General features: G+C 47.5%; 1 protein-coding gene across 3 annotated transcripts; it reads right to left on the bottom strand.

Moving 5' to 3' along the window:
* Positions 1-370: 370 nt before the first annotated feature.
* On the bottom strand, positions 371-22,594 carry FBXO16 (F-box protein 16). 3 transcript variants are annotated; one of them, XM_035110831.2, is made up of 10 exons: positions 22,466-22,586; positions 19,798-19,900; positions 16,819-16,854; positions 15,660-15,866; positions 14,502-14,666; positions 12,564-12,799; positions 6,327-6,432; positions 5,746-5,790; positions 2,531-2,756; positions 371-1,774 (listed from the first exon to the last, which is right to left on the bottom strand). In XM_035110831.2, exons 2-10 carry the CDS (start codon positions 19,891-19,893, stop codon positions 1,662-1,664), a joined length of 1,230 nt encoding a protein of 409 aa, XP_034966722.2. In that variant the 5' UTR covers positions 19,894-19,900; positions 22,466-22,586; the 3' UTR covers positions 371-1,661. The 3 variants fall into 3 exon arrangements, with proteins under 3 accessions (XP_034966722.2, XP_060129175.1, XP_060129174.1); XM_060273192.1 differs by lacking the exon at positions 5,746-5,790 and having other exon boundaries at positions 22,552-22,594; XM_060273191.1 differs by lacking the exon at positions 5,746-5,790.
* Between the last annotated feature and the right edge of the window lie 81 nt (positions 22,595-22,675).

The following is a 22,675-nucleotide window of genomic DNA, read 5'->3' as shown; positions in this document are numbered from 1 at the left end:
GCTGGATCAAGTCCCTCCATTTCTATTGCATTATTTTCAATTGGATTTTGAATAAATGCGCAGCTAACTGTTACTGTTTGGAATTTTATACTGTGTTATCATCTTCCTTAGAAGGTTGTGCAAACCACTATTCTGAATAATGCTGTCTAGAGGTTAGGGGGCACTGGAGTCTATGGAACCAAGGGGGCAGTGACCCCAAAAAGTTTGGGAATAATTGCATCAGGGGATTCTCCAGCGGTTGGTGTCATGATGAATGTGGGGGGGGGGGAGCTCCTTCCCCGAGATCCAGGCAGCCAAATGAAGCTACCCAAAAGGATAGTTAATTTCCAGGACTGCCAAGTGCATTTAAATGTTCTTTTGTTTCCCAGATTAGAAGGCTTAATTATACAGCATAGTCCCACGCCTGCTCAGAAGGTTTGAGTCATGTTGAATTCAATGGGGCCAACTTCCAGGTAGAGTTAGGACTGCAGTCTAAGAGAGGAAATAAAATCCAAATGTAACAAGAGGGAAATGGATTTATTAGGACCAAGTGAAAGGCTACAAAGAAGTGAGCAAGCCTTTGAGACCGTCAAATCTCTCCATCTGGCTATACAATAAGCTTAAAGGGGGCAGAGAGAAACAGATGTTGCTGAGCGCATATAGAGTCATAGAATTTTAGTGCTGGAAGGGACCACCAAAGGTGCACAAGCTATTTCCGCTGCTTTTCAGGTCGGGAGTGTGCCAGAAATAGTGTTTGCGCATGTGCATGGGCGCACACAGCCGCGTCCTCCCCTGCGCCCGCGCCCGCTCCCCCGCCCTCCGGCCCACCACACGATCAGTGCGGTGGGCATCTGGCCCGAAGCCGAGTAAGTTTGGGGACCCCTGCTATAAATGCTTACCAAGGGAGTAATTGTGAAGAATATCAGAGCTTAAAGAGTTAATGGCTCTGCTATGACGCTCTGGCCACTGGGTGGGGCTGTTCACATACCAGAATCTTTCTTTGTGTGTGAACCTCTTCTACTTTCGTTTTCAAGCCAGGAGGAAGCAATGGGAGAAAGCTCTCCTGGAGTTTATTATTTTATTATTAAATGTTAACAGTTTGGAAGAAACTGTCAGCATTTTATTGCTGAGAGCTTTACACACAGAAGGGCTGCAAACCACTACGTTTAAAAGTTGCGCAGAAAGGAGAAACTCTGCTACGTTTCATGAGCCAGCAAAACAGGGAGGTGCGGGAGAAGCGTGAGGGCGCCATTTTGCAGGTTTCCGTTTTAAATATTCATTAAAAACTTTCACAGTAAGTCCCCTTGAATTCGGTGGGACGTACTTCTGAGTAGATATGGATAGCACTGCACTGTTGCCGACCATCAATTCCACAACAACTCGATGAGGTAGACCACCACCATTCCCATTTTACAGCTTGGAAACTAAGGCTGAGAAATAGTGCCTTGTCTAAGGCCATGTGCAAAGTTCCTATCTGAACAGTTTTGGTGTTGTTTTTTTAATCCAGGTTGTCCCAACAGTCCATTGGTTAATCATTGGTTTGTCCACCATAGAAATGCAGACATGATAAATCCACATGATTCTTAATCCTCGTCCAAAGAGCCCCTTTTCAGAAAGCCAGGCTCATAGCTCTGGGAACACGATTGTAACCTGCAACAACATCTGTCTTTCCCTTGGGGAGATTAATTCAAGTGTGTTGCTTTGAAAAGTCTCTTTTCTCCATCCTCCTGTTCTGCATCAGATCCCATGTCTGATGGGGGAAGTTCCCAGGGCAGGCTTTCAAAGAGTGGAGATGCTGGAACAGGTAGAGAAGATGAAGTACTGTAGTTAACATCAACAGCGAGAAACTAAAAGGAAACAGCCCCTTGCAAAATTAAACCTGACCGACATTCTTTCAACATATCTGCATTGCAATGGAGGCTTGTCTTAAGATATGGGGGTGGGGTGGGGGTACCTGGATACATCCAGCAGTGCCTTCTCTCCCCCCAAACCTGTTCAGATGATAGCAATAGCAATAATAATTAATGACTTTGTAATGTTTGCTAATGTCCTAGAACATCAGTGATCTGCTCCAAAAGCGCATAGCAGACTGTTGCTCCAGCCTTTTAAACAAACCCTCTAACCTACGATACAAAAAGAGAAGGGAATATATTAGCCTTCTTTCTTACCAGCTACATTGGTTATCAGTCATAAGTTACCGATGGCAATGAAGCTGCGAAGTCTTGGTGTCGTTTTTAATTCTAATTTTGCTTTGCCTATGGTTAAGACTGTTGCTTGTCACAGCTTTATTATTTCATCCAACTTATGATGGATGTAGTTTTGGTTCCCTTTTTCATTGAAAAGCTCTCTTTAAAATTGCTTAGCTAGTGTTCTTGTCACGGCCAAATTTGTGCGTGGCGAGAGATACTGAACTTTTGTCTACAATCTCAAAAACTCAGTAGTAATAATAAAATAACAAAATGATGATATGACTGAAAGGGGGTTGACATTTTCAATGCTCACCCCCCCACCCCACCCTTATGTGAAATGAACCATCCCCAGTTTTACTGACTTGGAGAGCTTCTGCTTGTCCGTGCAAAGGCCTTCTTCCCCTTCTCGCTCAGCTGTGGGACTGGACCCTGGGCAGGTGCCGGCCGTATCCCAGCATTCCACTGGGTGCTCTGGGCAAGGATCTTGGCCATTGCTTTGGTGGCAGGATAGCCCACAGAGTGATAAGTAGCCCAGTTGGGGCGAGCGGGGGCCTTTGGCTGTGAGCCAAGGTCTGCAGAGAGGGACACCTGAGGGACGAGGCAGAAACAAAGCAAGAAATGTAGTTTCTCTTGGAGCTTGTGGACATCCGATGGAGGTGAATGATGGAAGATTCAAGGCAGGCAAAAGAAAGTCATTCACACAGCAAATGGGACTCGCTCCACCAGGAAGGTGTGATGGCCCCCAACCTTGGTGGCTTAGACAAATGGAGGAGGAGAAGGCCTTTGACGGCTCCTAGCCAGGATGGCTCTGCAGTTCCTCCACAGTCTGCGGCAGCAATGCTTCTGAATACCGGTTCTTGGAAACGGCAGGAGGGGAGATATACTCTTGTGCTCGGATCCTGCTTGTGGGTTTCCCACAGGCAAGGAGTTGGCTACTGTGAGGACAGGATGCTGGCCTAGATGGTCTAGCAGACTTTGGCCTGATCCATCAGGCTTTTCTCATGCCTTTATGAGATTTAGAGGGCTACGAATCTCCTGTGGTTTTGAATCTGTCAGCCAAACCAGGAATTGCGATTACAGTCCCTGACCTAAAACCACACACACACACAATGACTTGAGTCATAACTTGAGTCACCACCCAAACTTTGCTGTTATCTAAATTCTGAGCAGGTAGGAAATGTGCAGGAAGAGAAAGGCCACAGTCCTACACACATATACTTGGGGAAAGTCCATGAAACTCAGCGGGGGACTCACTTTCAAGTAAATATCTTTTGTTCTGTTTGGCTCATGTAATTACAGTCAAACCTCGGTTTTCGAATGTCTCGGCTTCCAAGCGCCGAGAACCCAGAAGTGAATCCTTCCATTTTCGAACACGCCTCGGAAGTCGAGCGGCTGCTAAAGCGCATTTCTCAATTTCCCCCATTGAACTTGGGGACAGCCCTTTGATCCTCGGTTTTCGAACGTTTTGGAAGTTGAACAGACTTCCGGAACGGATTACGCTCGAAAACCGAGGTTCCACTGTACTTTCTTTAGTAAATTATTTATCACCTGCATTGTGGCATTCAATTAGGAGAATTCAAACAAAGCAATAAGATACAGTAAATCACACTTATAAAAGCACATAGATAGCAGCAACATGGATTGACGAGAACTAAAAGCAGTATATGAGATGATGGAATGTCTGGGTGGCTTTTTAAAAAACAAAACAAAACAGTATTTGCCTGGTGTCAAGGAGATATCAGAGGAGGCACCAGGCAGGCTTCTCTGGGGAGGATAATCCAAACACGGGACACCCCAATCCCCAAAGGTGGAATCAAGTAGCCTTTTGGTTTAAGTTGCAGAAACTGAGTTACTTTAGGAAAGGAGCAGTGTGTGAGCAGGCCTGACAGCCAGCTGGGAGACACACATACACTGGCCAGCTGTTTCAGGTGCCCTGGGTTAGCTGCGAGTGAAGAATTTTAGAACTATTTTCTTGCCACGGCTGAGCAATAAATAACAAACCTGGAAGCGAGCGGGTGAGGACTTTTTACCCTGGAAAAAGGATTAGGGGTTGCATTTTAACCAAGCCCTCCTCAATGGTAGACCCAATGAAAGCATTTGGGGAATATTTTTGTGTGCCAGAGCACTTTCATGGTGTGCTGAGTCCACACCCAAAATCCAAACGGAGGGATAACTAGGCCTTTGCTCTTTAACATAGAAAAACAGCTCTTCAAACTTACTCAGAAATAGGTTCCACTATGTCTATTTCCAGAACTTATAGGCAGCTTAATAATAAACATTTTCTGAAGTGATGTACAACAAATAGAAAAATATGAACAGTAAAATACGAATTCTGTTTAGAACATTGGGATGCCTGTTCAAAAATATGGCTAAGTCACTAACCCAGAAATGACTTGGGAAAATAAGGAAGTATTTTAACATGTGTTCAAAAATCAAAATGGAGAACTGCTCCAGATCACGGCAGAGCTTGGGAGCACATGGCATCACCAGAAAGCCTTCATCAGATGACCACAATGACCTTGCAGGCCTATAAGGGACCAGCTCCCACCCTGGTCCATGTTAATAGGCCACTGCCAGGAAGCCAAATCCAGTGTGTTCTCTCCCTCCCCCCCAACCCAGCTACAGTGGTGCCTCGCAAGATGAATTTAATTCGTTCCACAAGTCAATTCGTTTTGCGAATAATTCATCTTGCGAATTGTGGTTTCCCATAGGAATGCATTGAAATTTCTTTTTTTGCCCATAGGAACGCATTAATTAAATTTCAATGCATTCCTATGGGAAACCGCGATTCGCAAGACAAATTTTTCGCAAAACGAATTTGTCTTGCGAGTCACCATCAGATCGCAAGACGCATTCGTCTTGCGAAAAATTCGTCTTGCAGGGCATTCGTCTTGCGAGGTACCACTGTACTTACTCCCAGGAAGTGTGCATAAGCGTACAGCTTCAATCTGTTTGTTTAATCTATTGTTTAGGGTGTTGGGAAAAGCCAGGAGCAATAAAGCACATACTTAGAAATCCATTCAGGCAATAAAGGCAGATAAGGGCACAGCAGTCAACACTTCAACTGCTGAGCGTGAAAAGAATTTGTTTCTTGGCTACAGTCTCCAAAATTAAAACTGAAGAAGAAAGTCTGGTCCCTCTGGCACATGAAGGAGCGCTGTTGCTTAAGGCAGTAGTAGATCCTCTATCTATGCAAAACTTCCATTAAAATCAAGCTTCTGCACAAAGAGCAACAAACTCTTTGTTTTTTTAGGACAAGCCAAGCCACAATCATTAATCTTTAAATACTACCTTCACATATTTTTTAAAAAAGGGTGTGTGTGAATTAATACGGGCATTTTGCTAGCATCTGAATGATGAGACCGGGACAGGAGACGCAGACAGTGTGTGAAAGGCAGACATTAATTTTAAGTGGCTTAAAAAGAAGCAACGTAATGATTCGCGGGGATCAACCTAAAGAGAAGCAGGTGAGTGTGGGTCGCGGATGCTGTGTGATGGGACAGGCAGGGTCAGAGTCTTCCACCCCACCAGGAATGAGTGCAGCACACAAAGCAAGGCTTTGACAGGCTCCATATACCTGATTCCTGCACTCCGGGGTCCTTGGCAGCTCAGCCCCAGGCTGCTGGAGGACAAGGAAGCAAAGCACGTTGAGTCACAAAGTCCTTCCCAAAGTGGAAGAAATATGCAGCCAAAGACACTCAGTCTGCAGTCGGATGTAGCCTCAAGGCACGCAAGGGAGCTCCACAAAGCTCAAAACGCAGCAACCCACCTAAGGAACTGCTGGGAAGCTGCCTTGGACCAGGTCGGGCCACTATTGTCTGTTCTGACTGGTGGCACCTCTCCGAGGAGAGAGGCCAGAGACTGAACCTGGCACCTTCCGCATGCAAAGTGTGAGCTCTGCATCAAGACTGCACACCAGGACTGCAGAAGCACGAGGGCAACAACCATAACTGATGCTCCAAGATTTAACGCCAGCTTTGCTCAAGTTGCAGCCCTTAAGTGGTGGACTTAGGCAGCTAAGGACTCAAAAGGGAACGCAAGGCAGTGGGGCTTTGGGGAGGGGGCCACCGCCATCAAGCGCTCCCTTCCTCACCAAAGGCTTTGCACCTCACCAAGTTTGCTGCTTAGCCCAGAAGGCTGACCACTTGGGATACTTGCCAGGGACTTTGCTTTTCGGAGTTTGTACGAAGCACTGCTTGGTTTCCTTTTCTTCAGGAAGGCTGACTGGCTGAGGTCTGGGGTGAGCCCTCCTCCTTTCTTCCTACTGCAAGAATGGGGAGGAAAGATGTATTAAACGAAGTTAAAATGATTTCCCAGGACAGGGCGGGTAGAGGCAAATTCTTTTTTGAAATACAAAAAAAAAAAATGCACAAGCCTGAAGCTTGTTCTGCCACCTCTGATTTCAGAGATTGGAGCTGCAACCCTAAGCACAGCTACCTGGGAGTGAGTCCCAGGGGCTTAGGACTGAAGTCCCAGGCTCCAATACAAGAGTGGCCTGGACTCAGCAGAATTTATTTCTGAATCAATATTCACATGATTGTGCTTCAGTGGGGCTAGTGCCCAGGTATGCAGATATTTCAGCACTCATAGATCCACAGAACTGTTGAGTTGGGAACCCAAGGGCCATCTAGTCCAACCTCCTGCAATCCAGCAATGACAGCTAAATCACTCAAAGGTTTCTGTAGATATGCATCGGTGTTTCTCAAACTTTTGGACTACAACTCCCAGCATCCCTAGCTAGCAGTGGTCAGGGGTGATGGGGGTTGTAGTCCAACCATAGCTTGAGACCCAAGTTTGAGAAACACTGATTTACATGAAAGCCACTATGGTATCATGGCCAGGGAGACGTGGGTTTGATTCTCCTTTCTGCCACCAAACTCAGTGGGTGACCTTGGGCCAGTAACTCTCTTAGCCTAACGTTGTAACTCACAGGCAGGTTTCTTGTGACAAAAAAGTGTGAGAGGGAAAACAGCTGATACTGCCCTAAGATCCCCGGAAGGAAGAGTAAGCTAATTCTACTCCGGGAGCTCCCTATGCACGTCACATCAGTCTTGTGAAAAGTGAATGTCTTTCTGCCTGGGATCGTATCTGTGCTCCTGGCAACAGGTTACTTTCCCAAAACAACAGGCAGAAAAATGCTTGGCACTGTCATCTGCTCTCGTGAAAAATAATCTTCCTCCTATCAGCCCACAAAATAAAACCGCCACTATGAGAGACTTTTTCATCTCACTGGAGGTCGACCTGGCTTGCGTGACTGAGACCTGGGTGCGTGAGGGCGAAGTAGTTGCCCTGCATGAAATAACACCCCCGGGCTTCTCCGTCCTCCACCAGTCGCGGACTGTGGGTCGGGGGGGAGGGGTAGCGCTGTTAATCCGGGAGGATTGCTCTTTCAGGGCTCTGCCATCACCATCAATCACCGGCATTGAATGTGTTGGCCTAGTGTGGGGCACCAAGGGGGGCTTGGCTGTCTGGCTGGTGTACCGACCACCTAGCGCACCAGCAGCCACCCTGTCGGACCTGCTGGAGGTGGTGGCAGGCTGGGCCTTGGAGTTCCCTAACCTACTGGTTTTGGGGGACTTCAACGTCCATGCAGATGCCACCCCCTCCTCACGGGTTCCGGATCTGGTGTCTTCCATGGCGACACTAGGGCTCTCCCAGTTTGTTTTGGGTCCCACACATCAAGCAGGCCACACGCTGGATTTGATCTTTGGTGCGGGTATAGACGTGATCATGTCCCCAACTGTGGAAGTGCCATGGTCTGATCACTACGCTCTGAAAGCCAGGATTGACTTCCCGCCCCTCCCCTGCTTGGGTGGCGAGCCTATTTGGGCTCGCCCGCATAGGCTGATGGATCCTGATGGATTCCGTCAGGCCTTGCGGGACCCTGCTCCCCCTGGCGGCTCATTAGAAGAGCTGGTCAAGAACTGGAACAACCGGCTCTTGGCGGCCATCGATGAGATCGCACCTAAGCGCCCTCTGCGACCCCGCCGAAACCGGGCCCCTTGGTTTACCGAGGAGCTTCGGAAAATGAAGCGGGACCTTAGACGGCTAGAGCGAGTATGGCGGCGTGCTCACGACGGAGCCTCAAGAACATCTTACAGGAAACTTATGAAAGCCTATGAGATGGCGGTGAAAGCTGCAAAAAAGTCCTACTTCTCAGCTTCCATTGCATCCGCTAGCTCTCGCCCAGCACAACTTTTTAGAATAATCAGGTCTTTAACAACCCTAGAGGAACAGCCAAATTTAAATACGAATTTGACCCATAGCTGTGAGGCATTTGCGAGCTTTTTTGCGGAGAAAGTCTTGACACTCCGCCGTGACCTCCCTGCCAATTTGGATACAATAACGGAACTGGAGGCCCCTCGACTGTCTTCGAGTTCAGTATTGGACCAATTCGATCAGATACTCCCTGCCGATGTAGACAGATTCCTCCGGGCTGGAAGGCCCACCACTTGCTCCCTGGACCCGTGCCCGTCTTGGCTGATTAGAGCGTGTCCAGATGAGGTACGGGCCCCCCTGGGTGAGATCATCAACTTGTCCCTGGGCACAGGGACTTTCCCAGAGGAGTTGAAGGAGGCAGTGGTGCGTCCACTCTTAAAGAAAACATCTCTAGATCCTTTAGATCTATCCAATTATCGCCCGGTTTCGAATCTTCCATACCTGGGTAAGATAATTGAGAGAGTGGTTGCCGAACAGCTTGGTAGGTTTCTGGATGAAACATCAGCTCTAGATCCATTTCAGTCCGGCTTTCGCCCTGGTCATGGGACCGAGACAGCTCTGGTAGCCTTAACAGATGATCTCCGTAGACAGCTGGATCGAGGTGGGTCGGGACTGCTGATTCTTTTAGACCTGTCAGCAGCCTTCGATATGGTCGATCATGACCTTTTAGACCACCGCCTTGCCGACGTGGGGATTCAGGGCACAGTCCAACAATGGCTGCGTTCCTTCATCTCAGGTCGGGGACAGAGAGTGGCGCTAGGGAGGGAGTTGTCGCCGCGGCACCCCTTGGTGTGTGGAGTCCCGCAAGGCGCAATCCTTTCCCCAATGCTTTTTAATATCTTTATGCGCCCCCTTGCCCAGATTGTCCGGAGTTTTGGGCTGGGTTGTCATCAATATGCTGATGACACCCAGATCTATCTGTTGATGGACGGCTGCCCTGCCTCGGCCCCGGACACACTCACCAGGTGCTTGGAAGCTGTGGCTGGATGGCTACGTGGGAGCCGACTGAAGTTAAATCCTTCGAAGACAGAGGTCCTCTGGCTAGGTCGGGGCGACATGGGGTTGGGGGGCCAACTCCCATCTTTTGCAGGGGCTCAATTGGTACCAGCGCCTTCTGTCAAGAGTTTGGGTGTAACCTTTGACGCCTCCCTTTCCATGGAGGCGCAGGTTGCATCCACAGCAAAGGTGGCATTTTTCCATCTCCGCCGCATCAAGCAGTTGGTCCCTTACCTCTCTCGCCCCGATCTGGCCACAGTGATCCATGCGACGATCACCTCCAGGCTTGACTATTGTAACTCGCTCTACGCAGGGTTGCCCTTAAAGCTGACCCAGAAACTCCAGCGGGTGCAGAATGCCGCGGCGAGGCTCCTTACAGGGTCCCGGCCGTGGGATCACATTCATCCAGTGCTTTACCAGCTGCACTGGCTCCCGGTGGAGTACAGGATCAGGTTTAAGGTGCTGGTTTTGACCTTTAAAGCCCTATGCGACTTGGGACCCTCGTACCTACGGGACCGCCTCTCCTGGTATGCCCCGCGGAGGACCTTAAGGTCCACAAACAATAATATTCTGGAGATCCCGAGTCATAAGATGGCTAGATTGGCCTCTACTAGAGCCAGGGCCTTTTCAGTACTGGCCCCAACCTGGTGGAACGCTCTTTCCCAGGAGACCAGGGCCCTGCGGGATTTGTCATCTTTCCGCAGGGCCTGCAAGACAGAGCTGTTCCGCCTGGCCTTTGGGTTAGACTCAGCCTGACCCCTGTGTTTTTCTCCCTCATGGCTTGGATTTATGGCCTACTTGAAATGAGGCTGCACGTTAAATTTTAATACTGTATTTTAATCTGTATTTTAACTAATTGTTTTTATGTTTTATTGTGGTTCTGTTGGTGTCAGCCACTCATGGCCTACTTGAAATGAGGCTGCACTTTAAATTTTAATACTGTATTTTAATCTGTATTTTAATTAATTGTTTTTATGTTTTATTGTGGTTCTGTTGGTGTCAGCCGCCCTGAGCCCGGTTTTTGACTGGGGAGGGCGGGGTATAAATAAAAATTTATTATTATTATTATTATTAAAACTTGCCCCCACGCCCCTCTAATGCAGCTGAACTGTTGCTCTGGGCTACGTTAGGTGGGCTGGGTTTTGAGAGACGAGAGGTGTTCTGTTATTAAGGAAGAAACTGGGACTACTGAACACGTAGACCGCAGGACAGTTGGCATGTGTGTTGGATCTCTGCCCAAGACTTTATGCCAAGAGTAAGAGCAACAACTATTCATCCTAGCATTGGAGATGCAACGCGTTGAAACTAAGGGTGGACGCATTTACTGTGACTGCAAGGAAGCATCCTGATCTAGATTACAAGGGCAATGAGAAAAGAACCAGGCATCTAAAGATGTCTAAAGAACCAGGCATCTAAAGATGTCGTGGAGGTGTAAGGTGTTAAGAAGACTTCTCCAGGGGACTGTCATGGAACAGGGTATGGGCTGCAGCAGATGAACCTATTAAGTAGCTTTACACCAAGTCAGGTAACCTTGGTCAAGAGAGCTCAGTACAGTCTACATTGACTGGCAGCAGCTCCCCTAGATCTTAAGAAGGAGAAAGCTCCCCCCCCCATGATCTGCTGACTTTCTCGGCATTATGCCTCTGAACACCTGCTGGTGGGTATCCCAAATGGGCAGAGTGCTGTTGCACCCAGGTCCACCTTGTGGGTTTCCCACAATGAGCATCTGGGTGGCCACTGTGAGAACAGGATACTCAGCTTGATGGACCATTGGCCTGATCCAGCAGGCTCTTCTAACATTCTTATGTTCTACAGTACTTCAAACATCCAAACACAGAAATAGTTGAAGGGATTGAGAGCAGTACATGTGAAAAGGATCTAGGAGTCTTGGTAGACCACAGACTTGACATGAGTCAGCAGTGTGATGCAGCAGCTAAAAAAGCCAATGCAATTCTGGGCTGCATCAATAGGAGTATAACATCTAGATCAAGGGAAGTAATAGTACCACTGTATTCTGCTCTGGTCAGACCTCACCTGGAGTACTGTGTCCAGTTCTGGGCACCACAGTTCAAGAAGGATACTGACAAACTGGAACGTGTCCAGATGAGGGCAACCAAAATGGTCAAAGGCCTGGAAACGATGCCTTATGAGGAGCGGCTTAGGGAGCTGGGCATGTTTAGCCTGGAGAAGAGAAGGTTAAGGGGTGATATGATAGCCATGTTCAAATATATGAAAGGATGTCATATACAGGAGGGAGAAAGGTTGTTTTCCGCTGCTCCAGAGAAGCGGACACAGAGCAATGGATTCAAACTACAAGAAAGAAGATTCCACCTCAACATTAGGAAGAACTTCCTGACAGTAAGAGCTGTTCGGCAGTGGAATTTGCTACCAAGGAGTGTGGTGGAGTCTCCTTCTTTGGAGGTCTTTAAGCAGAGGCTTGACAGGCATATGTCAAGAATGCTTTGATGGTGTTTCCTGCTCGGCAGGGGGTTGGACTGGATGGCCCTTGTGGTCTCTTCCAACTCTACGATTCTATTCTATGATTCTAGGATGGCACACCAAAGAGAATTTGAGCTGGCAATCCAGTCATTGTAGAATGATTTTTTGGACCACACTCAGGCCTACTGCGTTTCAGCTGGTCTGGCAATAATGTGGAAGGAGAGGCTTAGCAGTTCCTGGGGATACCCCTGGGGTGTTCTACACCCTGCTTCACACACATTGTTGACCCTTTCCTATGCTGGGCACCAGGGGCATGTACAGGCAGGGCTAATGTTGCCTGGGGTTTCTCCTTCGTTTTCTGACATGCTCTGTGCATGCCCAAAATGGACTGCAGAATCAACCCCAACATGCACTCCAGAATTCTGCTGGGGCAGGATCAATCCATTCTGGGCTTGGTCAAAACTTTATGGAGCAGAACCAAGAGGCCCTATTAATTTCCTACCTGACTGAAATTGGAATCCGTCTTGGATGCACCATTAATTAGAAAGAGACTCACACAGAGGTTTTAAATTTGCAGTCTCAGCTCTCCTCTGCAAATATTAGAAAACTTGAGAACAACAACTCTTCTCCTGAATATGGAAGGGTTGTCACCTACCCCGGGGGGGAGAGAGAGCAGCTGAACATCAAATTAGTTTTGTTTGACAGAGAAAAGAAGAAGACAGACGTGAGGGTGTGCCTTACGCCTGCCTCGCTTGCTCGATGGGATCAAAGTTGTCCAGGTAATTGAATCTGATTGTGTCTGTAGGATGCTTATCTGAAGAACGCCAGGGAGGGAGATCTTGCTTCTCCTTGTTCATCCTCTTTCTAAGCGGAGATGCTGATTGGAGGACTGATGGTGACAGGGACTGTTTCACCTCCAGGCCCTCTTTCGTTATAGGCTGAACATCAACAACCACAAAGGCCTCTTTTGGAGGGCTCTAAAGGGATGGGAAACAAGTAGGCAAAATCAATTGTGTGCTTATGAGGAGGAGGGAAGCCCTTGGATAGTATTACAGTCAAACCTCGGTTGTTGAACGTAATCCGTTCCGGAAGTCCGTTCGACTTCCAAAATGTTCGACAACTGAGGTACGGCTTCTGGCTGGTTACAGGAGCTTCCGGCACTCAAGCAGAAGCAGCATCGGACATTCGGCTTCCGAAAAATGTTTGAAAACTGGAGCGTTTACTTCTGGGTTTTCGGCATTCGGGAACGAAGGTTTGACTATATTATTAATTACATTTCTATACCACCCTTCATCTGAGGATCACGGGGCAGTTTGCAATATAAACAAAAACACATAACATAGCAACAAACAAAAAACAATACCCCCACCCAATTTAAACGCTGTAGATTGTTTAATCAGCTAAAAGTCTGGTTACGGAGGAATGTTTTTCCCTGGCACCTAAACATGTGTAATGATGGTGCCAGGCAAGCCTCCCTGGGGAGAGCATACCACAAGCGGGGAGCCACTGAAGGCCCATTCTTGTGTTGTGGCTCTCCAGGCCTCATGTGGAGGAGGCACACAAAGAAGGGCCTCAGGTGATGATCACAGGGTCCTGTTTGGTTCATATGGGGACAGGCAGTCCTTGAGGTACGTTGGACTGGTCGTGTGTGGGGATGCCTGGTGATCGTCTTCCGAAGCAACTCCTCTATTCCGAACTTAAAAATGGAAAGTGTCATGCTGGTGGTCAACAAAAGAGTTTTAAAGACTGTCTCAAGGCAAATCTTAAAAAAAATGACAACTGGGAAACACTGGCCTGTGAGCGCTCCAGCTGGAGAACAGCCTTTATCAAAGGTGTTGTGGGCTTTGAAGACACTCGAACTCAGGACGCAAGGGAGAAACGTGCTAAGAGGAAGGCAGGCTTGGCAAATCCACACCATGAGCAACTCCCACCCGGGAATCAAGGTGCCCACTGTGGAAGGATGTGTGGATCCAGAATTGGCCTCCACAGTCACTTACAGACTCACTGTTAAAACTGTGTTCATGGAAGACAATCTTACTCGGCTACGAGTGATCGCCAAAGAAGAAGACGGTGCTGAGCCATTTAAGACTTCATAGGTCAAAATCAGAACTTTGAATTGGGCCCGGAAACTAATTGACAGCATGTATAACATGTTGCAGTAATTAATAGATGACAGAATTTAGGCTATCCCTGCTCAGATAGGTATGCAGCTGGGCCACCAGCTGAAGGTGATGGAAGGAACTCCATGGCACCAAGGCCACCTGAACCTCAAGCGACAAGAGGATGATGGGTCTTTTCATCACAGGCCACTACTGAGCTGGGAAACTGTGGAGGACTGGCTTAAGAAGAGCCTGCTGGATCAGACCCATGGCCCATCTGCATCCTATTCTCACAGTGGCCTTTATATGGACTCTTTTAAGGTTCATATCAGAAGGAAGGTGTGTGTGCACTAGGCTTTTAGGGGAACTAGGTACCTCAAGAGCCAACTTACACTTTCAGGGAAAGCCCATGGTACAATTCTACTGGGACTGCTCCACTTCAGAATGCAGGTCAGTTTACAAGGCTAAATGTCAAAAAGTTCCTGCATAGGGAAAAGGCAGCACATTCAAGACAAGGCTAAACTAGAGGTTTTCAGCTCAGCTCCAAAAACCATTTGTCTCTCAGGGACTGCAGAGGTACCTTAGGGCTGGTGACCCAGAACTCATTCACCACCTCAATGTAGTGTCTCTTCCAGATTCCTTGCTCAAACGGGGTTGGAGAGAAATTGAGATACCACCCAAAGCGCAGGCATTTTGGCATCCAGAGCTGATCTAGTTCTGCCAAGTTCTTCCAGTGCCAGCTTACCTGAGAATGACAAAGGTGCCATTATTTTGAGGGACCTATCAGGGCAAAAATCAGGAACGGGGGGGGGGGGAGACGACACATAACCCAGACGCAAAAACTATTTCAATATCTTCAGAAAACAATAGAGTGCTTTTTTTAAAAAAAAGTGAGTTGGCAACTGCAGTTTTTCCTTGTCTAACCTAGATGGTTCTAACTCCTGGTTCATGCACGCAGGAGAGGAGTTGAATTTCAAACAGGTATATCCCTCGGGCATGTGCTTTCCCTCATTTCCATGGGCAAAACTGCAACTCCAACTGCTGTGCTTGCGCTGCTCAAAAGAGGGTGGCTGGCACTACAGGAAGAGGAACAACTGCATGTTGCTGGGCCCCCCCCAACTCTTTTCTGGTTCATATACTGCATCAACATACCACTCCTGGAATTCTGTGTCCAGTCCTGGACGCCGCCATTTAAGGAGGATATTGACAAGCTAGGTGGTGTGCAGAGGTGGGTGACCAAAATGATCAGGGGTCTGTAAGCCAAACCTTATGAGGAGCGTTTGAAGGAGCTGGGTCTGTTTAGCCTGAGGAGACTGAGAGGTGATATGATAGCCATCTTCAAATATCAAAAGGACTGTCACATGGAAGATGGAGTAAGAGTGTTTTCTCCTGCCCCAGAGGGTAGAACTTGAACCAATGGCTTCAAGTTACAGGAAAGGAGATTCCAGCTAAACATCATGAAGGACTTTCTGAAGGAGAGAGATGTTCAACAGTGAAACTGTCTCCCTCAGGAGGTGGTGGACTCTCCTTCCTTGGAGGTTTTTAAGCAGAGGCTGGATGGCCATCTGTCATTGATGCTTTAGTTGAGATTCCTGCAGTGCAGGGGGCTGGACTAGATGAGCCTCAAGGTCCCACCCAATTCTATGATTCTATGCTCTATGTTTCTAAGCTAAACATATCCAGCGCCTCAAACTTTGTTCTCTCCCCTCTGCATCCTTCCCAACACACTGAGCTTTACCTGAGCACATCGGGAGAGACTACGAGGGTCCAGGAAAGAAAAGATGTACAGGGACAAAACCCTGGGGAGCTTGGTGGTGAAATCCAGGGCTTCCACTGGAACTCGAGCCTGCAGCTGCTTGACGCAGAACCTGAGCTGCAAGAGGGAGCAGCGCTCTAGGAAGTCCAGCAGGATCCTTCGCCTCTGGTTGTCTGTCCATTTGTCAAACTGTGGAGGCGGGAGGGGAGAAGAGGTGAGCTGAGGGTTTTGTGGCACCTGGACACGGCACCACAGAAGTGACTTCCCCACCAGGAAACACTTTGCAAACAAAGACATGGACCACAAGACCCATATTGCACCATCTTTGTGATGAGGAGCCCCCAACCCCCAGGTATTTTGTTTTCTGGCTGCTAAAGAGCACAGGAACGGTTGGTTCGGGTCCATCTAGACCAGCGTCCAGGGAGTGGTCTCCAGCACGGCTTGAAAGGGGTAAAGGCCTACTTCTGCCTGATAAGGAGAGAGATTCTACTGCATCTGCTCACAGAGATAGAGATCTGTTCTGTTCAAGTAGAAGAGCTAATGATATGTACTGCATAAGGCAACCTTATAGTAAAAATGTTATCGCTTGTATCCCGCCCATCTGACTGGGTTGCCCCAGCCACTCTGGGAGACTTCCAACAAATATACAAGGCTTCTCCAACCAGGTGCCCTCCATCTAGCACTGACGGAAAGCACCAGGTTGGAGAAGGGTGACATAAATAGCTTCCTTGCTGGACCCCAGGTCCAACTATTGCAAAATCCTGTTTCCAGCAGCAGTCAGTGGCCTCTGGGGATCTGGCAGAAAGGATGCGATGTAATCACTAAGGGACACGACCACACATGGGGCAAACCATCCTTTTTGGGAAGAGGCACATACTTGACATGCTCTAGGACAAAACATACCTCTCTAAACAGATTAATTGCATGCAGACTTCCACCCCCACCCCCACCCTGTACATTTTCAACTACAAGTTTTTTTTAAATCCAAACATTGCATGGAGTGCAGCTCCTTCATAACCCTCACAATGGCTGTGTGCATTACACAACAAGGTTGACTTGTTGCTTGCATGTCCTACTACAGCCTGATCACCTCAAAATAAGCAGTGAAGCACATGCAGAAGAGGGAAGAAAATATCATTACCCATTTCCCCAACAGGTTTCTTCTTTCTTCAAATACCTTAAAAACATTTAAATAAAACACAGTTAAATATTGAACACAGGACTGAATGAGAAATGAGGGAGAAACCATTAGGCATGACCCAATAAGTGACTCCCCAGACTACTAAAGGGCATGGGGGACTTAAAAAGAAATTCAAATTTATAAATCATACTCACATCTCACGGGTATGTTCTGGGGCTGGCACGTGTGTAGATTCAAACTACCTCCTTAGAACTGCCCCACACTTGGCTATCCTTGCCTTCTGGAGCCACTGCACTGAATGGGTCTTACCCCCCCCCCCCCAAGCAAGGCAGAGAGTTTTTAAGCTCTCTGCCATGCTTACTGGCCTCCGGGAGGCTCTCACAGGGCCATCTGAGATCTCGCAAGAGCCTCCAAGAACTCAGCAAGCAAGGCAGAGAGCTTAAAAGCTATTTCTACACTGGGAAAACCCTGCACTAAAAGAGCTTTTAAGCTCCCTGCCTTCTGCGCATTTAATTTGTGTGATTTCAACCGGCCAGCCGCCCACTCCGTAAAGTTGAAATCACATCACTCACTACTTAGATGCATTTTGTCACCTGTGTACTGTTCAACACAAGGCCTTGTTTGAAGGGCCAGCTGCACCCATTATCAACTGGCCTAGCCTAGAACTTGAAACTGAACTCAAGGGACCTGCCTGTGGCCCCTTCATTGAGATCCAAGAGACTGGCAGGCACAAGAGAGAGCTGCTCCCTGCTTGTACAGCTCCTCCCTAGAGCATTCCCTATTCTGCTGTCTTTTTAATTTAAATTTGCTTTTTAGTATGTAGCGTTTTAACTGCTGCTGATTAAATGTTGTTTTATTTTTCAATCCCTTTCTTAATGACCCTGGGCATGGAATTTGACATTTTCACAGCTGCCACACACTGAGTCGGCACCTTCATCAAGCTACAAGCCCAAGGTCTCGTTTTGGGTCAGATGCTACCAGTTCAGACCCTGTGAACTGTGAAATTAAGATTTTCTTGTCCTGACATGAATCACTTTACAATTGTTTACACTGAATTGCATTTGCCATTTTACCACCCAGTCACTCTGTTTGGAGAGATCCTTTGGAACTCTTCATCATCATCATCTCTCTCTCTGTGCCATTTGCCATTTTACCACCCAGTCACTCTGTTTGGAGAGATCCTTTGGAACTCTTCATCATCATCATCTCTCTCTCTGTTTTATTTATTTATTAAATCATTTTCATTAATTTTCCAATAAAAACAGCCAATTAACATATCCATCAAATCATAATCATAATTCAATTAAAAACAATAAAATAAAAGTAAAATAAAAACCAAATTACAATCCAAATTATTATTTTTCCGGGCACCCCATAGTCTGGACCTCTTGAAGTATATCTCCAATATCTTCATTCCTGCCTTCTTCTTGTTGTTCTCATATTTTCCACATTCCGATCTTAACGCTTTAAAGTTCTCCATCCCTGGCTATGTGATTCTCAATCATGTCAGAAATCATATACAGTGGTACCTCGACTTACGAAGACGATCCGTTCTGCGGCCATCTTCATAAGTCGAGGTTTTTGGATGTCGAAGCGCTGCTTCGGTGCATGCGCAATTTTGCACTTCTGCGCATGCGGCAGAGCGGCGCGCGGCGAAAAGACTTCCGGGGTTGTCGACTTCGGGAGTCGAAGCATTCGGATGTTGAGGTATGACTGTATCGAATACAGCTTTATTTGTATACAGTGGTGCCTCGCAAGACGAAATTAATTAGTTCTGCGAGTCGCTTCGCCCATCTGGCCGGGTCGTCCCCCCCCCCCACTCTGGGCGGCTTCCAGCACACATTAAAATATCACAGATTAAAAACTTCCCTAAACAGGGCTGCCTTTAGGTATTTTCTAAATAGTTGTTTATAGTTGTTTATCTCTCTGACCTCTGATGGGAGGGCATTCCACAGGGCGGGTGCCACTACCGAGAAGGCTCTCTGCCTGGTTCCCTGTGGCTTTTGCTTCTCACAACGAGGGAACCACCAGAAGGCAGTCGGCGCTGGATCTCAGTGTCCGGGCAGAATGATGGGGGTGGAGACGCTCCTTCAGGTATACAGGACCGAGGCCGTTTAGGGCTTTAAAGGTCAGCACCAACACTTTGAATTGTGCTCGGAAACGTACTGGGAGATCTCTCAGGACCGGTGTTATGTGGTCCCGGTGGCCGCTCCCAGTCACCAGTCTGGCTGCCGCATTCTGGATTAATTGCAATTTCCGGGTCACCTTCAAAGGTGTTTCTGGAAACCACAGGAAGTGAGAGTGCTTTAGTGATCGGATCCTGCTTGCAGGTTTCCCACAGGCATCTGGTTGGCCACCATGGGAACAGGATGCTGAGCTAGATGGGCCATTGGCCGGATCCAGCAGGCTCTTCTAACATTCTTATGTTCTATCCTTGCTCACTTTGTTGTTTCCACATATATGGTTGGCTTCATTTAAGATGAAACAAGAAGCACCTGCCCGTGCCAACCCTTTGGTGGGGGGTGTTTCATTATTGTCACAAGGAAATGATAAACAGATCTTGGATCACATTTTGGTTCAGGGGCCTAAAGGGGGAGGACAGGAGGCTGTTTGCATTACTCAGTGAGCCTTATAGGCTTTGATCACGGAAACATACAATGTTTGCTTTCCAAGCTCTTATGCGTCCACCTTAGCCGACTCTTGACACGCTCCATTAGAAAACAAAGCATGTATTTGTTAATCCCTTATGAAATCATCAGGCGCCGGTGTGACCATCCCAACGCTTCTTTTTTTCTCATAATAGATCTGAGCATTCAAGTATTGCCAGGTTAGAGGAGGGTCAAGGCTGGCCGACTGAAAGCTTAGCTGTTTTTTATGGAGAATTTGTTGTTACTGCTCACCCAAATGTCCCCTCTGATTGTGTCTCCAACATAATGTCTGGGGGAAGACCCATACATAAACTGGCTGAATGATACTCACCTTGTCGTTCATCAACTGGTGATTCAGGGGTGTCCATGTGCTCATCTTGGTTTGCATCTTCGGGCCATCCAGGTTTCTGGGAGGTGCAAATGCCATTGCTTTCCTGAAGGCAGATGCCAATTAATTAGTTTCAAGGATCAAAATAATTATTTGAGGCATTTCTGCAAATGCTAGAGCTGTGTACAAAGGCAAAAGTACTATTGTCCTAGACCTGGCCCTTCTGCCAATCCCACTGACGTTAGAAACAGGTAACTACTCTACTCCGAACTTAAAAATAGAAAGCATAATGCTGGTGGTCAACAAAAGAGGTTTAAAGACTGTCTCAAGGCAAATCTTTAAAAATGTAGTATAAACACTGACAACTGGGAAATACTGGCCTGCGAGCGCTCCAGTTGGAGAACAAACTTTCCCAAAGGTGTCATAGGCTTTGAAGACACTCGAACTCAAGACGCAAGGGAGAAACGTGTTAAGAGGAAGGCACACTTGGCAAATCCACACCGTGATCAACTCCCACCTGGAAACCTATGTCTCCACTGTGGAAGGAAGTGTGGATCCAGAATTGGCCTCCACAGTCAAACTGTGTTTATGGAAGACAATCTTACTCGGCTACAAGTGATCGCCAGAGAAGAAGAAGAAGAAGAAGAAGAAGAAGAAGAAGAAGAAGAAGAAGAAGAAGAAGAAGAAGAAACATAAACATTCTTTTTACAGTTGTGCTTTTTCTGAACACAGAGCAGCCTTGGCCAACCCAATGCTCTTGCAGGTGTTTTGGGCTGTAATTCCCATCAGCACCAGCAGAGCATAGCCATGCTCCAATCAGCAGCATCATGCTAGCTGGGACTGATGGGAGATGTAGTCCAAAGCATCTGGAGGGCACTAGGTTGAGGAAGGCCAGGCTATGACTATTCAAAATTGTGAGGCATAGTATGACACAGCTGGACTTGCTGGTCTCAAAGGATGTGATTATTCAGCTCAGGCAACAAATGTGGTTCATGCCATAGACTGTGACTAAATCACAGTGTGGTGTCAGAATGCCCACACTAGGGTGGCACCCTGCATGATTTGTTATGGGATCTTTTGGCTTCACCCACCACCCAATGAGTAAGCTATTGCTAAATAAGAGGGTGCAGGGTGACAGCGTTGCCTCAATGTTTTTTCAGAGGAATTGCTTGCCTATGGCAAAAGACTTCGATTTAAAGTATGTCCCAATTCCTAACAAATCCTGTGAAAGGAAAGACAGAAGAACAGGCCAGCTGTTAACTCAAAAGCCATAATTTGATAATGTTTAAGAAAGATTAATGCACTGTAATGCGCATATCATATTAGCTAAGGGCATTAGACTGATTTCCTGGATTGTGTTAATCCCGGTTTAACCCTGCAAAAATGCTAAACCAAAGTCCGTCAACAAAAGCAGGCCTGTTTTGTGAATGCCTTGTGTCAACATTACTAGGAATATAAATTCAATTAGGTATTGTTTGGTAAAGCTTTTTTATCTCACTCACTCATTCACACCCGCACACTTCTCTAGGGAGGGGGAAGTGCTGCATCTCAGATTACAGAAATGTTAACTCAACGGAAATTAATCAAAACACATGTCTAGAGCATCTGTGCACCAGGACTTAAAACTAAGGTCACCTATAAAGTTACTCTTGGCAGTTGCCCTGCAACCTATGGAAGCCTCTTCCACTAGACATTTATGAGTATACCGTATTCTGTAAGAATGTAAGGAGAAAGTGCTGGATCAGGCCAACAGCTCACCCACAGCATCGCCTTCTCACAGTAGCCAATGAGATGCTTGTGGGAAACCTGCAAGCGGGATTTGAGCACAAGAACGACTCTTCCTTCCTGTGGTTTCCAGGAACTGGTATTCAGAAACATTGCACAGGCGTCCTGGTTAGTAGCCTGGTTAGTAGCCCTTTCCGCCATGAATTTGTCTGCAATATTCTTTTTTTAACCCACAAACTTGGCCAGGTGGCCACATTCCTTCTGTTGGGGTGTTGGTGGGGAAACGCTGAAATTTAAATTACTTCTAAATGTTAACTGGCTGGAAATTAATCAAGGGACCTGTCTGGATTGCAGCGCCTATACAGGCACCAAGTTTGGGCACTATAGAGCTTTTCCAACTCCAGGCAGTTGCTCCGCAGCTTATGGAAGCCTCTTCCACTAGTCATCCATGAGTATTTTCAGTGGGTCTGCAATTTTCGTTTTAAAATCCATTTAAGGAGACAGTGCTTCATTCTAGGAAAGTCACAGGTGTGTCATATACATATACTGTACATATACATACAAACACACACACACACACACACACACACACACACACACACACACACATATATATATATATACACACGCAGGGATAGAACATAAGAACATAGGTAGGCCATGGAAGGAGAAAGGCAGCATTTGAATGCAATAAATAAATAGAAAATTCAAAGTTTCCTTTCCAATAGCTGTCTGAGTGAAATGGCAAAAATGACAAGGGCCTCTGCAGGACTCGAAAAGCCTGAGCCCTATTGGGCCCGTGAATTAAAAAGCTCCTCGCAGTCAACGAACCACCTCCCCGTCTGCCCCTCCTTGACCGGGCTCAAGGGCCGCAGCGACACGCGCACACGCATTCACACGTGCCTTCCCCCCCTCCCGACCCGCGTGCGCCGCGCAGGCCCCTCACCTGAACTCTCGCCGCTTCTCTCCGCCCACCCTCCCCAGCCGGCGCGCTCGACACGTGTCTGCCTCCTGCTTGCTGCTTCTTCCCACCTGAGGCGACGCGAGTTGACAAGGCCGCCGCCTCCTCCTGCGAGTCGGTCCCGTTTGCCATGGAAACCGTTGCTTGGCAGCGGCGGCGGCCAATTGGAAGCCGCCCTCCCGCTCTCGGCGTTCA

This window comes from Zootoca vivipara, chromosome 3 (genome assembly GCF_963506605.1).
Source record: "Zootoca vivipara chromosome 3, rZooViv1.1, whole genome shotgun sequence".
NCBI classification, from domain to species: domain Eukaryota; kingdom Metazoa; phylum Chordata; class Lepidosauria; order Squamata; family Lacertidae; genus Zootoca; species Zootoca vivipara.
This window is presented reverse-complemented; position numbering and strand designations above follow the sequence as displayed.